At 49.5% G+C, this 20,303-nt stretch overlaps 1 protein-coding gene across 1 annotated transcript in view; it reads right to left on the reverse strand.

The window, feature by feature from the left end:
• Nucleotides 585-20,303, reverse strand: part of SCNN1G (sodium channel epithelial 1 gamma subunit) — a 35,445-nt gene continuing 15,726 nt past the window's right edge. The window contains exons 7-13 of the mRNA XM_003124543.4: nt 9,457-9,555; nt 7,814-7,931; nt 6,602-6,680; nt 6,459-6,516; nt 6,206-6,267; nt 2,885-2,960; nt 585-2,151 (exon numbers count right to left, since the gene is read on the reverse strand). Coding sequence (XP_003124591.1) covers nt 1,771-2,151; nt 2,885-2,960; nt 6,206-6,267; nt 6,459-6,516; nt 6,602-6,680; nt 7,814-7,931; nt 9,457-9,555 — 873 coding nt within the window. The 3' untranslated portion in view covers nt 585-1,770. The remainder of the gene's footprint in view (nt 2,152-2,884; nt 2,961-6,205; nt 6,268-6,458; nt 6,517-6,601; nt 6,681-7,813; nt 7,932-9,456; nt 9,556-20,303) is intronic.

The following is a 20,303-nucleotide window of genomic DNA, read 5'->3' on the forward strand; positions in this document are numbered from 1 at the left end:
AAGGTGCAGACACTGATGGGATGCAAAATGATGGAGCCATAAAATGCTCTGGCTCTGGAGTCAGGATGCCTGGCTTAGAATCCCAGCTCTTCAGCATCCTATCTGTGTCACCCCGGGCAAGTAAATCAACCCTTCTCTGCCTCAGTTTCCTCATCCATACAACAGGATCATCACACCTACTGACTGTGCTAATCCAGGGGTTGGCAGATTTTTTCTGTCTTTTTAGGGCCACACCTGCGACACATGGAAGTTCCCGGGCTAGGGGTCTAATCGGAGCTGCAGCTGCCAGCCTGCACCACAGCCACAGCAACACGGGATTTGAGCCGAGTCTGCAACCTACATGGCTCACGGCAACGCCAGATCCTTAACCCACTAAGTGAGCCCAGGGATTGAACCCACATCCTCGTGGATCCTAGTCGAGTTTGTTACTGCTAAGCCACAATGGGCACTCCAGCAGATTTTTTTCGGTAAAGGGCCAGAGAATAAATGCTTCAGGCTTTGGGGACCATGGCGTGTCTCTTGCCGCTGCCAGCCATGGGAGCGCAGATGCAGCCACAGACAATTTGAGAACGAGTGGGTGCGACTTTGTGTCCCATAAAACTTTATTATGGACACTGAAGTTTGAATTGCATACAATGGTCATGTCACAAAATGTTCTTTTGATATTTTTAATGATATGAAAAATAAACACCTAACCCTTTCTTGGGTCACAGGTGAAACCAGGATTTGGCCTGTGGGCTGCAGGTGGCAGTCCCCTATGCCAGTCTCTGCAAGTGCTTAGAACAGCACGGCACACTGCTCTGGAGGCGACATGAAGCACCTGTTTGGGGCTCGATACACGTTAGTTCATATCCTCTTGGAAGATGTGAATGCGGCAGGAAGCGGTTGTCCACGGTGGCTGGCTTGTTGGTGTGGGGCAGCCCTCTGGGGGCGGCTACAGGGTCTGCTTTGGGGGAGGAGAAGCTGAGGTGGGTTATCGGGAAATAATCCACTATGCCTTGGGCTAACACTGGACAGGCGGGTCCCACAGTGTCCTTGAAATGGCCCTTCTCTGCTTGGGGAAGGGGCCAAGGGCACTGGTTTAGCTGCCCAGAATGTGGCTCCCCAGCCAGCCCAGAGGGAGGACCTCCAGCCACACCCCAGGCCTCCCAAAGTGCACCCCTTCGCTCTACACCACTCCGAGGACCTTGGGCCAGCTCCCCGCCTGGGGGCACAGAGCAGACCTTGCCCCGGGGTCAATGATTTAGGAACAGTGTATTCCCAGACGGCTCCAGCCCCAGGCCTGGAGCTTCCTTCCTCCCATCCTTGACACCAGGCGGTGGTCTTTTGGCCTCGATACCTAAGGTCACATCCTTGGGTCTCAGCCCGGCCTGGGGGAGTGGCTGAAACCCCCCAGCTTGGGGCTTCGGAGGAGTCTTTCTTTCTCAAGATCTCGAGAAGAACTCTGTCGGGCTTCACTCCTGGCCTCTGTGCAGGCCGGCTCGGTTTCCTTGGCCCCATCTCTCTCTCTCTGCATGGCAGAGATGCTGAGTGTTTGGGCCGCGGGACTGATCTTGTCCTGGGCGGCTTCGAATGTTGCTGGGCAGGGTCCAACAGCCCCCTGCACATGCCCGGGCCCCATCTTCTTGTTCAAAGCAGACTTGGAGCCAGTGTCTTTGAAAACCCCAGAGGCAGGATGCAGAGGGTCCCTTCTGCGTGTGGGAGACAAGGGTCCAAGTTCTCAGACCATGGCTGGTGGTCCTGGCTCGATCTTTCTTCCCCACCCCTGCCTCAGGACTCGGCGGGCACCTGGGTGTCTGAGAGCTGGCTGGAGAAAGCCCTCTCCAAGCGCAGGGTGTTGTATCTGGGGGGCGGCGTGCCGGGCACCTGGGCCGCCGGGGCTGGAGGCAGGCGCAAGGCAGAGGTGAAAGTGGGCAGGTCATCGTCTATGTTGAGGGCTGGGTTGTCCCGGCCCTGAGGGCTAGGGGGAGCCTCTGGGCAGGGGGGCGCCTGTCTCCGGGCCCACCACCCCTTGGCTTTGTGCCACTGGTGGCGGGCAATGATGGAGAGGGAGTCGATGAAGAAGACCTCAATGATCTCAATGACGCAGACGACGGAGCAGCTCATCCACAGGCCCAGCTGACCCCCGATGTTGGACAGAAGCATCTCGATCTGCAAGGGAGGCCAAGCCACACCATCAGAAGTGAACCGCCCCCACTGCAAGCTGGCCTCAGGCAAAGACGCTGGTTGCCAAGGGAGCCACCGGCTAGCTGTGGCCCTGAACAGGTTTGGGGTCAGATGGGAGCAGGCTTCCTGTCCCTCCTGAATCTTCCTGCTTTGATCTGAGGCTTGGGTGGCCTGGGGTGGCCCTACTAGCTCAGGCTGGATCCCCATAATCTGACTCGGCTCCCCAAAGGCCTGGCAGATGGGCACATTTGCACACTCAAGACAGGTCCCATGGATGGAACCAGAGACTCTCATACTAAGGAAAGGAAATCAGAAAGAGAAAGACAAATACCATAGGATATCACTTATATCTGGAATCTAATATATGGCCCAGACGAACCTATCTACAGCAAAGAAACAAACTCTTGGACGTGGAGAACACACTTGTGGTGGCCAAGGGGGAGGTGGGAGGGAGTGAGATGGACTGGGAGTTTGGGGTTCGTTGCTGCAAACTACTGCATTTGGAGGGGATAAGCCATGAGCTCCTGCTGTGTTGCCCAGGCAACTAGATCTAATCACTAGTGATGGAGGATAATGCATGAAAGGGAAGGCATATATATGGATGACTAGGTCACTTTGCTGTACAGCGGAAATTGGCAGAACACTGTAAATCAACCATAATAAGAAATATTAAAACAACAACAGCAACAACAACAGGTCCCAGAAGGAAGACACTCACGCTATTGGCGGGGCTCTCCATGATGGATCTCTGGTTCAGGTCTTTGTAGAATATCAACAGTTTGGCCAAGTCTGTCCTGCAAAAATGCCAATGGGCAGGGCCACGCTGGACACCTCTGCACTCTGCCAGCTGGCCAGCCCTTCAGCAGGGCTGTCTCCCTGCTGCCCAGCCCCCAGCACGGCTCAGGTTCTGAGCTCCCCCGGCTTTTTAGAACCCAGCCCGTGGGTTCTTTCTACAGGATTCTTTCTACCCGGCAGGGCACGTCTCCGGCCTGGGCCATTCGTTCATGCAAAACCCATTTCCCCACACACGTCAGTCTCCCCCTGCTACATCTCCAGAGCCCTCTGCTCTCCAGTAAACCTTGACATTGTACTTGTTTAATTGCAACCTCCAATATGTACAGGAAACAGGCGGGTGATGCAAATGAGTGAGGCAGGCTGGGGATAAGGTAACAATGACATAATAACAGCGAGCACTTATTGACCCCTTTCTGTGTTGCTAAGCACTGGTCCAAGAACTGGTCACTCATTGAATTCTCAAAACAACCCTATAAGGTAGGTATGTTTTATTTTATTTTATTATTTTGCTTTTTTTTTTTTTTTTTTTAGGGTTGCACCCATGGTATATGGACGTTCTCAGGCTAGGGGTGGAATCAGAGCTATAGCTGCCAGCCTACGCCAAAGCCATGGCAATGGGGGATCTGAGTCTTGTCTTCGACCTACGCCTTAACTCATGGCAACGCTAGATCCTTAACCCACTGAGCAGGGCCGAGGACCGAACCCGTGTCCTCATGCATACTAGTCAGGTTCATATCAGCTGAGTCACAACGGGAACTCCCTATTTTTTATTCATTTTTTATTTGTACTATTTTTGGTCATGCCCATGACATGCGGAAGTTCCTGGGGTGGGGACTGAATCAACGCCACAGCAGTGACAGTGCCAGATCCTTCACCTGCTGAGCCACCAGGAAACTCCGGTAGGTAGGTTTTAATCGCCTCCATTTTACAGATGTGGAAACTGAGACATGGCTTGGTTAAGTACCTTGCCTGAGACTAGACAGCACATGATTGGCAGAGCCAGTATTCAAGCCTAGTCAGATCTGGCTTCAAAGTTTGTCTTCTTAATCACTGAATGAAACTGCCTCCTGTCGGGACTGTGGCAAGCTGGCAAGGTCATGTTTGTGCCAAAGGCAGCCATTTCTCAGATCTTTGGTGCTCTATAAGAATGGAGGTTTGCTGTCGCCAGAATTTTTGATCTTTCAGGAAAGGCTGGAAATAATGGGTTACTTTCATGGAGCCAGACTTGACCCAGGAGTTACCACTTGGCAACTCTTGGTTTAGTAGTTTGCATTTTTTTGGGGGGGGGGGCACACCCACAGCACATGGAGGTTCCCAGGCGAGGGGTCTAATCTGAGGTACAGCTGCCAGCCTACACCACACCCACAGCAACGCCAGATCTGAGCCGCATCTGTGACCTACACCACAGCTCACGGCAACACCGGATCCTTAACCCACGGAGCAAGGCCAGGGATCGAACCCGCAACCTCATGGTTCCTAGTTGGATTTGTTAACCACTGAGCCACAATGGGAACTTCCAAGAGATGAATGTGTATTGCAGATTATATCTAACTCATGAGTGAAGAACCTGCTGAGATGTTAAAAGTGCTGGGCAATGTGGAGATAGGAGTGGCCCAGAGAGATGTGAGTTCATATGGCAGCCCCCACCCTCTCTCACCTTTGCTTTCATCTGCTCAGGTCCCTGAACTCCAGCCTGGCTGATTTTTGCTAAAGACCCTGCAAATGATTTATTTATTTTTTGGCCCAGGTTTGCAGCAAGTGGAAGTTCCTAGGCCAGGAACGGAACCTGCGCCACAGCAGCAACTCAAACCACTGCAGTGACAATGCCCGATCCTTAACCTACTGAGCCACAAGAGAACTCCGGGAAGCGAATTTTGATGTGGAAAATTCAAGTGGGATTAGAAGCTGAGTGGCTCAGTAGAGTGTTTTTCTGAGTGGGTCAAGATATACCAGGAAGCAGAGTTCCCTTCGTGGCTCGGTGGCAACAAACCCGACTAGGATCCATGAGGCCTCAATCCCTGGCCTCACTCAGTGGGTGAAGGATCCAGCGTTGCCCTGAGCTGTGGGGTAGGTCACAGACACAGCTCAGATCCAGCGTTGCTGCGGCTGTGGTGGAGGCCGGCAGCTGTAGCTTCAATTTGACCCGTAGCCTGGGAACTTCCATATGCCGCAGGTGCGGCCCTAAAAAGCAAAAAAAAAAAAAAAAAAAAAAAAAAAGATCTACCAGGAAGCCATGAAATAAATTTACTGGGCCATGGCCAGTAGTAACTTCTACAAAGTGAAAATAGGATAGAAAGGATCACGTTGCATCCACAGAGAAAGTCAAAATTTTTATCAACTGATACGGGCACTAACCACTCAGAACTGCGCTGTGACCAATTGGTTTGGCTCTGTGAGTGTGCGACATCTGAAAACCAGCCCGAAGGCACTGCACATATTAAGGGAGGGCTATTTCATGACACTTTTATTTGGGTTATGCATTCAATGGGCCATAGTGGGAAAAGCACTCAGTCCAAAAGCTTGAGAGCCCCAGGCCTAGAGCAGGGCCTTGTTCTTGATAAGATCTCAATAAATATTGGTCGAATAAAGGAGTGAAGGAACAAAGAAATGATGAGGAGTTCCCGTCGTGGCGCAGTGGTTAACGAATCTGACTAGGAACCATGAGGTTGCGGGTTCGGTCCCTGCCCTTGCTCAGTGGGTTGACAATCCGGTGTTGCTGTGAGCTGTGGTGTAGGTTGCAGACGCGGCTCGGATCCTGCGTTGCTGTGCCTCTGGCGTAGGCCGGTGGCTACAGCTCCGATTCAACCCCTAGCCTGGGAACCTCCATATGCCGAAGGAGCGGCCCAAGAAATAGCAACAACAACAACAACAACAACAAAAGACAAAAAAAAAAAAAAAAAAAGAAATGATGAGACTCATGGGACATTTCCACCCCCTGAGACCCCGATTGGACAAGGACTGATACAGGTAATTGAGCAAGGCCAATGGGAGAGAACCACATCTCTCTGGACCCCAGGTTGGTACCCCCCCATCTTTAAGGAATAAAAAACCCTATAGGACAATAGAGAGGGGGGCTCTTCTCCCCACTTCCAGCTGTCCTGGGAGCTATTTGCTTTCCTGTAATAAAGACTTTGCTTGCTTGCTTAAAAAAAAGGGGGGGGGAATGAATGAAGGAATGAATCAAACGAGCAGGTTGGGACTGGGGCCAGCAGAAGCAGAGAAAGCAGGGCCAGGGTCCACTTACTTGTTGAGTTTTTTCTTTATTTGCTGGCCTTGGTCCCAAGTGAGAACAGACAGCAACCATTTCTGCAATGGAGAGAGAAGGAGTAGCCTGGGGCTGCCTGGAGAGACGGGAGCCAGCCCGTCTGCCCTCCCGTCTCAGCACCAGCCCTGGACCGGGTCTCCCCTGTGAGTCATCCCTGAGGCCAGAGGACAAAGCCAGGACATCAGGCTCCAGGCCGAGGGCTCCCAGGGGGGAGATGGGGCAGAGGACTTACCTCGGAAACCTCTGATGGCCATTGCGCCAGGCTGGTGGTCAGTGTCCACTCCTTGAAGCTAAGTAGAGAGGGGCACATGGAGTGAGGGTGGGCGGCCCGGCGCAGCCCAGCTCTGCTCGTCCCGCCCCTCCAGGTCCACTCACCTGCAGGCTTCCTTGCACACAGACTGGCAACCCAGCTCTTCCCGTACAAAGGCCTGGGACAGTTGGTAGTAGCAGTACACTGGGGGACAAGATGGAGGGTGGCATTGAGTTTGGGGGCCACAGAGCCCTTCCTAGGGATTTCTAAACGGTGCCCCCAGAGACTCCTTTGAATGAGTTCACCTTCCACTCTCTACAAACACTAGGTCTCTGGAAACAATTGCTGCCTTGAGATTTTTGAGAGACAGTAGGTGGCCAATGGTTAACAACATGAGTTGGGTTGGAGGGGCAGGTGGGCTGCTCTTGCTTTGGGCTTTCTTGCTCCCTGGCTGTGTGACCTTGGGCAAGTTGCTTGACCTTTCTGAGCCTCAGTGAACTGTTTGGTGAAAGGGTACCAACAATCGTTTCCGCCTCCTAGAGTTGACAGATGGAGGTCATGTTCTTAGCACAAGCTGGGGTGTAGCATTTGGTTCTTTTTGGGTTTTTTTGGTCTTTTTTTTGCCTTTTTCTAGGGCCACACCCATGGCATATGGAAGTTCCCAGACTAGGGTCCTAATCGGAGCTGTAGCCGCCAGCCTACCCACAACCATAGCAACACGAGATCCCAGCCATGTCTTCGACCTACACCACAGCTCACGGCAACGCCGGATCCTTAACCCACTGAGCGAGGCCAGAGATCGAACCCGAAACCTCATGGTTCCTAGTCTGATTCGTTAACCACGTAGCCACGACAGGAACTCCAAATTTGGTCCTTAATTAGAAAGGATAACTCCAGGAGTTCCCGTCGTGGCTCAGCAGAAGCGAATCTGACTAGTATCCAGGAGGACTCAGGTTCGATCCCTGGCCTCGCTCAGTGGGTTAAGGATCCGGCATTGCCATGAGCTGTGGTGTAGTTCACAGGTGCGGCTCGGATCCTGTGTTGCTGTGACGGTGGTGTGGGCTGGCAGCTGTAGCTCCTGTTTGACCCCTAGCCTGGGGACTTCCATAGGCTGCCGGTGTGGCCCTAAAAAGAGAGAAAAAAAAAATATATATATATATATATATAGCTCCAGCCATGCTTCACAATAGGAGTGAAACTCACAATAGGAGTATCTCTCTTACCAATACCCACCCAATAGGGGTGGGGTCCTGGGAGCGCCTTGGCTATTGTCAGAGCTGGGCTGCCCCTGCTCCTGGGGTGTGTTGGGGGTGGGGGGGAATGGGTCGCACACTCACTCCAGTTGGGGTGCTGCTGGTAATTGCAGTAGTTGGCTGGCGGAGGCAGAGGCTTACTGTACTGAGCGCACCCACATTTCTCCACCATCTTGGCCTGGAAGCATGAGTTAAGGCAGATCTGAAAGACAAGACCCAGGAATTCCCTTCACTTCCTTGCACGTGGTTGCCTCCCTCCCTCGTTCCCTCTGTCAGACAGTCAGCCTCCCTCAGCCTTGGCAGACGGCATAAATTTGCCCAGCACATCACCGCCGACTGGGCCTGGGGTGTGGTCCCCTGACTCCAAAGGGACAAAGCTAGACCCTTGATAGGGAAATTAAACAGAGATGCGGAGGGCCAGGGTGGGCTGGAGCTGAGGTTAAGGTGGTCATTCTTTATCGTGTGAGTGCTGACACAGAGGTCCGTGGGAAAATAGGACCAAGTGCCAAAAACCAGGGAGAAACAAATAGTCCTTTTTTTTTTTTTTTCTTTCTTTTGTCTTTTTAGGGCTGCACCCATGGCATATGGAGGTTCCCAGGCTAGGGGTCTAATCGGAACTGTAGCCACCAGCTTCCACCACAGCCACAGCAACTCGGGATCCGAGCCACATCTGCGACCTACACCACAGCTCACGGCAATGCCAGATCCTTAACCCACTGAGCAAGGCCAGGGATCGAACCCACAACCTCATGGTTCCTCGTCGGATTTGTTAACCACTGAGCCACGACGGGAACTCCTGATTGTTTTGCTCTTTCTTACAAGCAGGCATTCTCGGACTACAAGTCTCTTTTCATTTAGTGTCTCTACCAATGCACTTGGCTCAGCTCTGATGGAAGGTCTAGGACTCAGTGCGGGCAGAGGGCACCTGGTCCTTTTATTCTGCTGAGATGATTCTCACTGCTCTCTCAGTATCCTGGTGGGAGGTGACACGCAGCCTCCCAGAACATGAGACAAGTCATAAGAGCTGAGCACACCCAAGGGTTGATGTAGGTAAGACACCTACCGAGTGTTGGGGACCGGAGGCCACCAGAAAATACACCTTGTTTAATGAGGCCACTCCACTCACTGTTTATCCTGTAGGCATATGGGCCCAATGTTGCCAGATCTTGTTTTTCAAGAGAAGCTAGAAATCTGGGTTTTCTTGTGAAATTCCCTGACTTTTAAACACCATCCAGAAAAACCAGGCGAGCAGGGTGGAAGGGGCCTGAGATATGCCAGTTAGCAGCCCCTGATCCAGTCCAAACCCCACCTCGTGACAGCTGAGGATGACGCAACTTGCCCAAAGCCATCAGCGGTGAAGGGCACCTGTGGGGCTGGGAGCCAAGCTCTTGACCCCTCAGCCAGTGCCCCCCCCACAACCCCCCACCAGGGCTTCCTCCTGTCCCTCCCTCGCCAAGCCTCATTTAAGAAGCTGGCCCGTCTCAGCTGTACATTCTGTTCCATGCAAACCTCGGTGAATCCACTAAGCTCTGGTTACAGGTGGACGGAAGAGGAACCAGCCAGCATCATTTGCTCTTGAGGTCCTTGGATGAACCCCAGGATTCTCGCCCCAGTGCCAGACACACCCGCACTGTGTCACGTGTCCCAGACACACCTGAGCTTACATATAACTTTGTCTCCTGGGTCCAGACCACAACCCGGGGCTGAGTGCCACCTCCAGCCTGTACCTGCAGGGAGTAGGCAGCGCCGTAGATGTTCTCAACAGGCACGTCGCTCCCATCCTCTGTGCACTGGCTGTAGGGTTCGCCCAGCTTGAAGGACTCCGTCTGTAATCATAGCAGCATGTGTTCAGCCCTGCCCGCCCCCAGGACCCAGGCAGCGAGCAATGCTTGCGGCTTCCAGGAGCTAAGCAGCCACCCCGTCATGGATTTAATCAATAATGTTTTTTGGCCTTTTTGTCTTTTTTAGGGCTGCACCCACCGCATATGGAGGTTTGCAGGTTAGGGGTCAAATGGGAGCTGTAGCTGCCGGCCTATCCCACAGCCACAGCAATGCAGGATCCGAACCGCGTCTGCGACCTACACCACGGCTCACGGCAATACCAGAGCCTTAACCCACTGAGCAAGGCCAGGGATCGAACCTGCATCCTCATGGATGCTAGTCAGGGTTGTTAACTGCTGAGCCGTGATGGGAACTCCTGATTTAACCAATATTTACTGAGTACCTTCTAGGCAGCTGGTGCTATCCTAGGCACTGTGGAATCCACAATGATCGAAAAAGCCAAGTTCCCTGCTCTCGTGGAGCTCACATTCTAGTGGGGTAGATAGACGGTCAATAGCGAATATGTAAACAATTTTGGACAATTTTCTTTTGGCTGTGTCCACAGCGTGTGAAAGTTCCTGGGCCAGGGATTGAATCCAAGCCACAGCAGTGACAATGCTGGATCCTTAACCCACTGTGTTACAAGAGAACTCCGATTTGGGATTTTTTTTTTTTTTGGTCTTTTTTAGGGCCGCACCTGTGGCATATAGAAGTTCCCAGCTTAGGGGTCAAGTCAGAGCTGCAATTGCCGGCCTCTGCCACAGCCACAGCAATGCCAGATCTGAGTGGAGTCTGCGACCTACACCACAGCTCATGGCAATGCAATGTCGGATCCTTAACCCACTGAGTGAGGTCAGAGATGGAACCTGCATCCTCATGGATCCTAGTCGGGTTCGTTACCGCTGAGCCATGACAAGAACTCCTGGGATAATTATTATTATTATTTTTATTATTATTGCTTTTTAGGAATAATTTTTGATAGTGGTCAATGAAACTTGCTAGAGAGCCTGGAGGAATTGCGAGGAGGGGACAGTCTTTCCCAAGGTGATTAGGGAAGCTGTCTTTGAGAAAAAGGTTGGCTCTACATGGAATGGCCAGAAAGAGCTGGACTTGCCAAGAGGTGGAGAAGGAGGCTTAGGCAGAGGGAGCAGCAAGGCTGGAGGGGATGGGGGGGCAGGGTGGCTGGAAGCCCGTAACAGGAGAACAGTCACTGGAGATGAAGTCAGAGAGGGACCCAAATCCTGATCATGCTGGCCTCCAACACTGTACTGAGAAATTTGGGTTTGGATTTGGTGCACAGAATGGTGGTGAGGGGAGTTTCCATCGTGGCTCAGGGCAACGAACCTGATTAGGAACCATGAGGTTGCGGGTTCGATCCCTGGCCTCGCTCCGTGGGTTAAGGATCTGGCATTGCCATGAGCTGTGGGGTAGGTTGCAGATGCGGTTCTGATCCCGCATTGCTGTGGCTGGGGTGTAGGCCAGCAGCTGCAGCTCTGATTAGACCCTTAGCCTGGGAACCTCCATATGCCGTGCGTGCAGCCCTAAAAAGAAAAGAAAAGAAAAAACAGAATGGTAGCAAGGCAAGTGGTGGTGGGGGGGGGGGCAGGAGGGGCTAGAAAGACGAGCAGTGACTGTGCTGCATGGGATTCTTGTCCCGGCTAAGAACTCATTTCCTACCCTCTTGTTTTCTGGCCCCAGAAGCTGACTTGGAACAATGCACTTTCTTAGAAAAGACCAAGGAATGGCCAGCAGAGTAGCATGGTACCCGGATCCAAGGAAGTCAGAGCATCATAATTCACTATTCAAAAGCCTTATTAAATTATGTTTTATTGGCAGAGACTCTTCACCTGCCACTTGCATCCCTCACAAGCTTCCTATCTTAATAAATCTATTTCTTGCCAAAAAAAAATGATGTTTTATTATGGCTTATTGAGTTTGGCTCTAGCTTAATATTTGTAACTGCAAATAAATAATCCAGATAAGCTAATTAAGAAAGAAAAGCATAGTATGTCCTACGGGGGAGTAATAAGAAGATAAATTGTGACCGGAGTGTGTGTGTGTGTGTGTGGGTGTGAGCGCATGCGTGCAAACTTTTGCTTTTCTTGAGATTGGGGAGGGTAAAGGGCAAATGGATGGCAGATTTATGGGAGGTAAGAAATTTTTTTTTTCTTTGAAGAGTGGCTGGATAGAGAGAAAGATAACTGTGGAGAAAGGAATCAAGGTGTTTGGCACAGGTAGAAACGGCAGACATGCCAAATGGCTATCGTCTCTGCTTGAAATGTATCTGCTGATCCCTCAGTCAATTGCAAATACCCGCCAGGGCAATAGATAGTGCTCATTTGAAAACATTTAAACAGAAAGAAAGAAAGAGAGAGAGAGAGAAAGAGAGAAAGAAAGAGAGAAAGAGAGAAGGAAAGAAAGAAAGGAAAGAAAGAAAGAAAGAAAGAAAGAAAGAAAGAAAGAAAGAAAGAAAGAAAGAAAGAAAGAAAGAGAAATTGGAGTTCCCATCCTGGCACAGCGGAAACAAATCTGACCAGGAACCATGAGGTTGAGGGTTCGATCCCTGGCCTCGCTCAGTGGGTTAAGGATGTGGTGTTGCCATGAGCTGCGGTGTAGGTCACAGACTTGGCTCAGATCCCACATTGCTGTGGCTGTGGCTGTGGCTGTGGTGTAGGCTGGCAGCTGTAGCTCCCATTCGACCCCTAGCCTGGGAACCACCATATGCCATGGGCGCTGCCCAAAAAAAAAAAAAAAAAAAAAAAAAAAAAAATTTAAACAGAAGAAACAGAGAGAAAAGTCTGATTAACCTCTTCTCTAGGGTACACACTGCAACAAGTCAGATCCCGATCTCAGGCAGACAGACATAGACTCACACATGCCCTTTGCCCTGCCATCTCCCCTTCTCGCTAATAAGAAGGAGCGCGTGTCTTTCTGTACAGAATAAACAGGCTGACTTCATTCTTCTAAGAGCTGGGTAGCGAATAGCTTTAGAGCCTCTAGTACATGCCAGGGCTGGGCTGGGAACTGGGCACAAAGATGCCAAGCAGTGGCCTCCCTCAAGGGCACCTGGGTTCAGTGCTACCCTTAAGCTTCTCCCAGCAGCAGGCTCTCTGGTCAGATGTGCCTTGGAGCTCCGAGGTCCTGCTAAGCTGTCCTAGAGTGTTAGCTATGGGCAAAACACAAAACCCTGGCATTTAGGTGAGAGGGTCTGACAGGTAAGCAGGTAAGCCCTAGGCAGCTAGCTAAGGTGGCTGGGGCTCCCTCTGCTTCAAGAACCAGCCCATGGACCACTTCCAGGAAACTGATTGTGACAAGTCATAGTCCGATTTTTATGCTTTTTGAGTACTCAATGACTCTTTAGTCTGAAATGATGTTTATCAAATTCAGAGCTCCTGGGTTATTCTGGTTGCCTCCTGAAGCAACTGGGGCTGGGGCAGATGGGGCCAATGGCCTTCACAGACTAGAACAGAGGTCTTTGGCTTCTTAAAGCCTTGGCTGGATGAACTTGGGCAGAGTCCTGGCACTCTCTCTGTCTCTGCCTCTCTCTCTCAATCCCCTCTTCCTTTCACTCTCCAACTTCACCGTCACCCTTTCCAAACTGCTGATCTGGAGTTCCTGTTGCGGCTCAGTGGTAACAAACCCGACTAATGTCCATGAGGACTTGGGTTCAATCCCTGGGCTCGCTCAGTGGGCAAAGGATCTGGCATTGCTGTGAGCTGTGGTGTAAGCTGCAGACGTGGCTCGGATCCCGCGTTGCTATGGCTGTGGTGTAGACTGGAAGCTACAGCTCTGATTCAACCGCTAGCCTGGGAACTTTCATATGCCTTGGGTGCAGCCATAAAAAGACAAAGAAGAAGAAGAAGAAGAAGACGAAGACGAAGAAGACAACGAAGACGACGAAGACAAAGACGAAGATGAAGACGAAGAAGAAGAACTGCTGATCTAGGGTGGAGAAACATTTTGGCTTCTGCCTGGACCCCTAGGTACACACAAATGAGAATGGATATATATGTATATGTGTGTGAGAGTGTGTGCAGTTTAGATGGATGGATAGATGGATAGACAGATAGATATGTGTGTGCTGTGTGTGCATGCACAGCTACGTGTAGTTGTGATTAGGTGTATGTGTGCATATGTATGGTATGTGGGTATGTGCGAAGGAACAGGACTCATTTTATCAAACCAGGTCCTATCTGCTTCTTTCTGCGAATCCTGGGGAGGATGGCAATTGCACAGGAGTCCTTAGCTCACCTCTTTAAAGGCATGAACAGTGCCAGGGGAAAGACCAGGCGACTGCAGGAGGCCCCAGGTGGAATTTCATGTGGTTCAACTTTTTTGGCCTTTGGTTCTGTTTTGGTTTTTCTTTTTTCATTGTAATCAATTAAAAAATTATTTGTGCACGATAAAGCTTCTGTTTCTCATCAATGGAGGAAAAAAGGAATTACTATATGAAGTAAGGACTATCTGTTAACAATTTGGAGGAAGTAATAAATTCTTATCTCTATTTCATATCTCGCAGAAAAAACAAAAAAAGAACATTCTAGGGGGTTAAAGTATTAAATGAAATAACAAAATAACTGGGAGGAAACTCTACACCGTATCTGATCTCAAGGACGGAAAGTCCTCAAACACAATGACTAAAGAAGAAAACAAAGATTTAGACGATGTAAACATTTGATGTTGTTACATGTGAAAAAAGGAGCACAATGAAAACTAAAGTGAAAGCACAAACTGGGAGAGATACTTGCAACACGTCCGGCACATAATCGGTACTCTTTCCTATACTATGTGGAAGAGATCAGTGTCTCACTCATAAAGAAGGGGCAGGGGGAGATGTCACAATGGAGGAGAAAAACCTTCCCCAACCCTTCTATTTGCTTCAAACTTATTTTCCTTTCCGTCCCATCTCTTTCTAAGATATCTCCATAGGCAGTATTTTGGAGCGCACGCGTTAGTTACATGCCAGGCACAGTTTTCAGGGTTTCCTACGAATTCACTCATTGAATTCTCAGCAGCCCATCCCATTTTGCAGATGAGGTCACTGAGGCAGAGACCACACAACCAAAGCACAAAGCTGGGATCTGGGTCCTCACTGTCTGGCTCCAGGAGTCTGAGCCCTGAAATCCCTATTTGCAGATATGTGGGAGAAGAAATGGGCGCTGTGCTTTAAGATAAAAATGTAAGATAAGCATGCTTTAAAGAAGCATGTTTAAAGATAAAACACGCTATAAGATAAAATCATAGGGTTTGCAATGACAGGGAAGTCTCGCCCCTCTCTCCAGGGCCTGGCTCCACACTGCCCTTGGGTGACCTGTCTACCTAGTCTGCTTCCTCCTCTCCCATTCATGATCCAACCCATTGTACTTCGGTTTCTGTTCCACTGAAAACTGCTCTGGCAAAGAACTGGTGACCTCATGATCACCAGACCCAGAAAACAGCTTCCACCCTTTATCGTGCCTGACCTCTCCATGGCATGTGGCCCTCTAGCTAATACCTTCCTTGAACCTCTCTTCGTGTATCGGACACCAACCCTTTGCGGCTTTTGTGGCTGCTTTGCTGTCTTTGTCTCTCCCGTTCCTTTCTGCTCAGCCCTTAAAACATTTGCATGGTCTCAGGCCTTGGGTGACAGCATTTATGTCCAAGTCTAGAATTACGCTGGATGCGACTCCCCGGCCCCACCCCCTGATTTTTCTCCTGAGCTCTAAGTTCAAAACATCGACTTCCTCCACATTTTCACTTTGGTTTCCCAAAGGCACAACGGCTTGGGCATGTCCCAAACCGAAGTGTCTATCTTCTCCCCTAAACCTTCGCTGCTTCTTGTGGTCCCTAATTCAGAGCCTGCCCCCTCCGTCCAACACACTGCTCAAGCCAGAGCCTACATATCAACTTCCTCTGGCCTTTCCTCAAGGACCTTGGTTGTCCAGCCCTGTTGCTTCCACCTGTAGTATCTTTCAAATCTGTACACGTCTACTCATCCTCAATAGCCATTGCCTCTGCTAGGGTCTCATCGTTTTTTTTTTGTTTTGTTTTGTTTTGTTTTGTTTTTCTGTCTTTTGTCTTTTCTAGGGCCGCTCCCGCAGCAGATGGAGGTTCCCAGGCTAGGGGTCGAATTGGAGCTGTAGCCACCAGCCTACACCAGAGCTACAGCCACGCGGGATCTGAGCCGCATCTGCAACCTACACCACAGCTCACAGCAATGCCGGATCCTCAACCCACTGAGCAAGGCCAGGGATCGAACCCGCCACCTCATGGTTCCTATTCAGATTCGTTAACCACTGAGCGGGTGACGGGAACTCCTGTCTCTAGTATCTTGATTGCATTTCAGACAGAGGGGTTTCTCAACAGGATTCACTACATGGCTTCAAATCTTTTCTGCGACCTCTTTGTAATTGTTATGTCCTTGGTCTGGACTAGCCCTTCCTGATACTCTCTGCCTGACACTTGTCCTTTAAGAATTCATGATCTAGAAAGTCTTCACTGATGGCTTCTGTCTAAGCTCCCAACCTTCCGTCCATCTATCCAGCCAGTCAACAATATTTACCTAGGATCCACTATGTTCTAAGAAGTAACCCTGGGAACAAGACATAGAAGGTCCCTGTTCCCACAGAGCCTGGGCTTGTATTGCAAAAGTGTATTATCCTCTCTTCCTCTTTATTTTATTTATTTATTTATTTTGTCTTTTTAAGCCCACATCCATGGCATATAGGAGATCCCAGGTTATGAGTCAAATTGAAGCTACAGCTGCCGGCCTACACCACAGCCACAACAATGCCAAATCTGAGCCACTTCTGCAACCTGCACCACAGCTCACCGCGGCACTGGATCCTTAACGCACTGAGAGGGGCCAAGGATCGAACTCACATACTCACGGATACCAGTTAGATTCATGACCGCTGAGCCATGATGGGAGGTCCCTATCCTCTCCTCTTAAGGGTTAACCTTTGAAGGCAGATGATCTGTTGTATCCATCTCTGAAGAGCCAATGCTTTGGACACCCAGTCCCTCCATGAATGAAAACGATTTGTTAACCAACTGCCTAACCAACGGAGTCTACGAGTTTAACAGGCCTATCACAAATAAATAAATAACTGCATAAAAAATAAATAAGAAAGGAAGGCAGTCTAGTTTGTTTGGATCTATTCTTAGTGACCCCTTGGTGACCTCTCAGTAATTCTTATTTTTTTTTTTATTGTTTTAAATGCTCATAAATCAGAACTAGGGCCGCCTGCTGTGCTCTGTGGCTTTGACTCTGTGTCTCTCAAAGTAGGTGCAGCAGAGAACCTACCCCTGTCTTTGTTTGCCTTTCATTGCTAAAGGGCATTTGCTTAACAATGTGATGGGTATTTCTAAGCTCAGGGAGGAAAACCAGAGGACAATTCCTTAGTTCTTAGACTTTCCCCAGCTCTAAGTTTGCAGACCCTGGGAGAGGCAAGAGAGGGCAACAGGATAAAGTAAGAAGGCGCTGTATCCGAAAGAGAAAGACAAATACCATATCACATCACTTATATGCGGAATCTAAAACACGGCACAAATGAACCTATCTGGAAAACAGAAATAAACTCACAGACGTAGACTTGTGGTTGCCAGGGGGGAAGGGGGAGGGAGCGGGATGCACTGGGAGTTGGGGGTTAGTGGCTGCAGACTATTGCATCTGAAGTGGATAAGCAATGAGGTCCTGCTGTAGAGTGCATATCCAATCCCTTGTGACAGAACAGGATGGAAGTAATATGAGAGAAAGAATGTGTGTATATGTATGACTGAGTCACTTTGCTGTACAGCAGAAATGGACAGAATGTTGGAAATCAACTACACTGTAATAAAATTAAAAAAAAAAAAAGAATGTGCTATAAATCTCTAGGGCTTCTTCAAGGGACAAGACTGCCTGGAGGGAGTTCCTTTCATGGCTCAATGGTTAACAAACCTGACTGGGAACCACGAGGAGGCAGGTTCGATCCCTGGCCTCACTCAGTGGATTAAGGATCCAGGGTTGCCCTGAGCTATGATGTAGGTCACAGACACGGCTTGGATCCCGAGTTGCTGTGGCTGTGGCGTAGGCTGGCAGCTGTAGCTCTGATTTGCCCCCTAGCCTGGGAGCTTCCAGGTGCCTCGAGTGTGGCCCTAAAAAGCAAACAAACAAACAAAACACACACACGAACACAAATACTCCCTGGGAAATGATGAATCAAAATGTTCATTATTCTGATCTGGGAGCTTTCTAATCTGCTGGTGAACAGAGAAATCAGAGACCCAGCACCTTAAGTAGTACCCCGAAGGGGTTTTTTTGTTTTTTGTTTTTGTCTTTTTGTCTTTTCGTCTTTTGAGGGCCACACCTGCGGCATATGGAAGTTCCCAGCTAGGGCTCGAATTGGAGCTGTAGCCGCCAGTCTACACAACAGCCACAGCAACTCGGGATCCAAGCCACGTCTGTGACCTACACCACAGCTCACGGCGACGCCAGATCCCAAACCCACTGAGCGAGGCCAGGGATCGAACCTGCAACCTCATGGTTCCTAGATGGATTCGTTACCCACTGAGCCACGACGGGAACTCTGGAAAGCACTCCTTGAATCCCCACTTTCCCCCATAAAAATCCCTAAATCAGACATCCCTGTGATATGCTCTCAGGCATCCTGTATTTCTCCTTCTTAGCATCTATGATGAATATAGTTAATCATCCGTGTGATTTTTTTGTTTGTTATTGATTTCTTCTTCTAGACCCTAAGTTCTAATAGGACCGGGACGTCCTGGGGATACTGATGTAGCTCCAGTATCTAGCCCACAGGAAGTGCTCAGAAAATGCTTGTTGAATGGATAGATAATGGATTGATACAACTCATGTTGAAGCCATCACTTAAGGCTGCGCTAAAGCTTTTGTGTCATTCTAACTTGACTTTCTCTTGGGAAGACACACTCTTCTTTTCATTCTGAACTATTCAAGTTTCTATAGCTGAGGTTCCTGAGATTGTGGCCTCTTGGAATGACTGCTGGAGTTTGGTAAAAATACAGATCCTGGGGCTCATCTCTTAGATCTGAATCTAATGATCAACCCAGTTTGAAAACCACTGCTCTGGAGGACAAATGGGTGAGGGATGAAGGCTGAGAAGTTTAATCTGGGACATTAAGGTTGGATGTCAACAAAGGTACGAACAAAGAGTCTACAAGATTTTTTTCCCTCCACCAACAGTGCAAAAATGCCACTAAGAATAACTGTCAACGAAAATTACAGCCAATAGCATTGTTCTCTTGACAGATTAGCTAAGATTAAAAACTGGCTAATACCCATGTTGGTACAACCTCACTGGAAGGGAATTTGGCTAATACATATACTGTCTGATAGACTTCTAGGAAGTAATCAGATGCATACACATGCTATCATGCCATTGCTTTTAGTTGTACCTGGAAACAACTGCAAGTCCATCAACAGGGAATTGCTCCAATAACTTATCCATGCAATGGAATATTATGGGTCTTTAAGAAGAAGGAGGCAGAATCTGTGTGCATGGATATGGAACTATTTCCAAGCTATAGCGTCAAGTGAAAAATGGAACAGAAAGGTATGTTTTCTTGGCTGCACCCATGGCATGTGGAAGTTCCGGGGCTAGGAACCAAACCAGCAACTGACCCACAGCAGTGACAACACTGAATCCTTCATCCACTGAGCCCCCAGGGAACTTCGAGAATTTGCATAAAAGGAGACAGGCTTACACCTAAATCACATGCATGAAGAAGACTATAACAGCCCTGCCAGGACCCAGAAGCAACGGCAATGGTCTCCATGGAGAGGAAAGAGGGGAGCAGAGGTCAAGGATAGAAGCGAGATACATCTGTACGGTAAGCTCCTGGGTATGGTTGGGCTTTTTACTTTATGCATATACTCCCTTTAAAGAAGTACTTAATAGTTATTCTATTAGAGAGAGGGAGGGGGAGAGGGGGAGAGGGAGAAAGAGAGATAGAGAGAGGGAGGGAGAGATACTGCCATAACAAGAGAACTGTACAAGCAGTGGCATGGCCAGGGGCATCCGGGCACACTCCTGACCCTGCCCTTCAGCTTCCCTTGGGCATGGCTACCCAGGGGCTGGCATCTGCAGCTCTGATGTGCTTCTGTGAACAGGTATGAGTATTCTCAACACTCAGTGAAGTCAGAGAAAGTCAAAGACTTGAGAGAGAAGGGGGTTCTCCGTAAATGGTGCGAAACTGATGGAAATAGCAATAGACCTTTGATGGCCCAGTGACTTTCCAATAGTCTTTTTTTTTTTTTTTTTTTTTTTTTTTTTTTTTTGTCTTTTTGCCTTTTCTAGGGCCACACCCACGGCATCTGGAGGTTCCCAGGCTAGGAGTCTCATCAGAGCTACAGCCGCCGGCCTACACCACAGCCACAGCAACGCAGGACCCGAGCCAAGTCTGCAACCTACCCCACAGCTCATGGCAACGCCAGATCCTCAACCCACTGAGCAAGGTCAGGGATCGAACCCGCAACCTCATGGTTCCTAGTTGGATTCGTTACCCACTGAGCCATGATGGGAACTCCTCCAATAGCCTTTAAGTAGCAGCTTACGTGTCCCATAGGCCTCTAGGTGGCCCAGAAAGAAAGATGTTCATCTGCTCTATTTATATTACTGACAAATACATAGTGTCTGACGGCCTTGCTTCCTGCACGGGTTCCATCATTGCTGATGTCTGTCTCTGGAACAAGGAAGGTGTCTTCAATTCTTAGCCAGAATGGTGTCCTATCCTTGTTCATCCACACAGAAGG

Source organism: Sus scrofa, chromosome 3, assembly GCF_000003025.6.
Source record: "Sus scrofa isolate TJ Tabasco breed Duroc chromosome 3, Sscrofa11.1, whole genome shotgun sequence".
Classification (NCBI taxonomy): Eukaryota; Metazoa; Chordata; class Mammalia; order Artiodactyla; family Suidae; genus Sus; species Sus scrofa.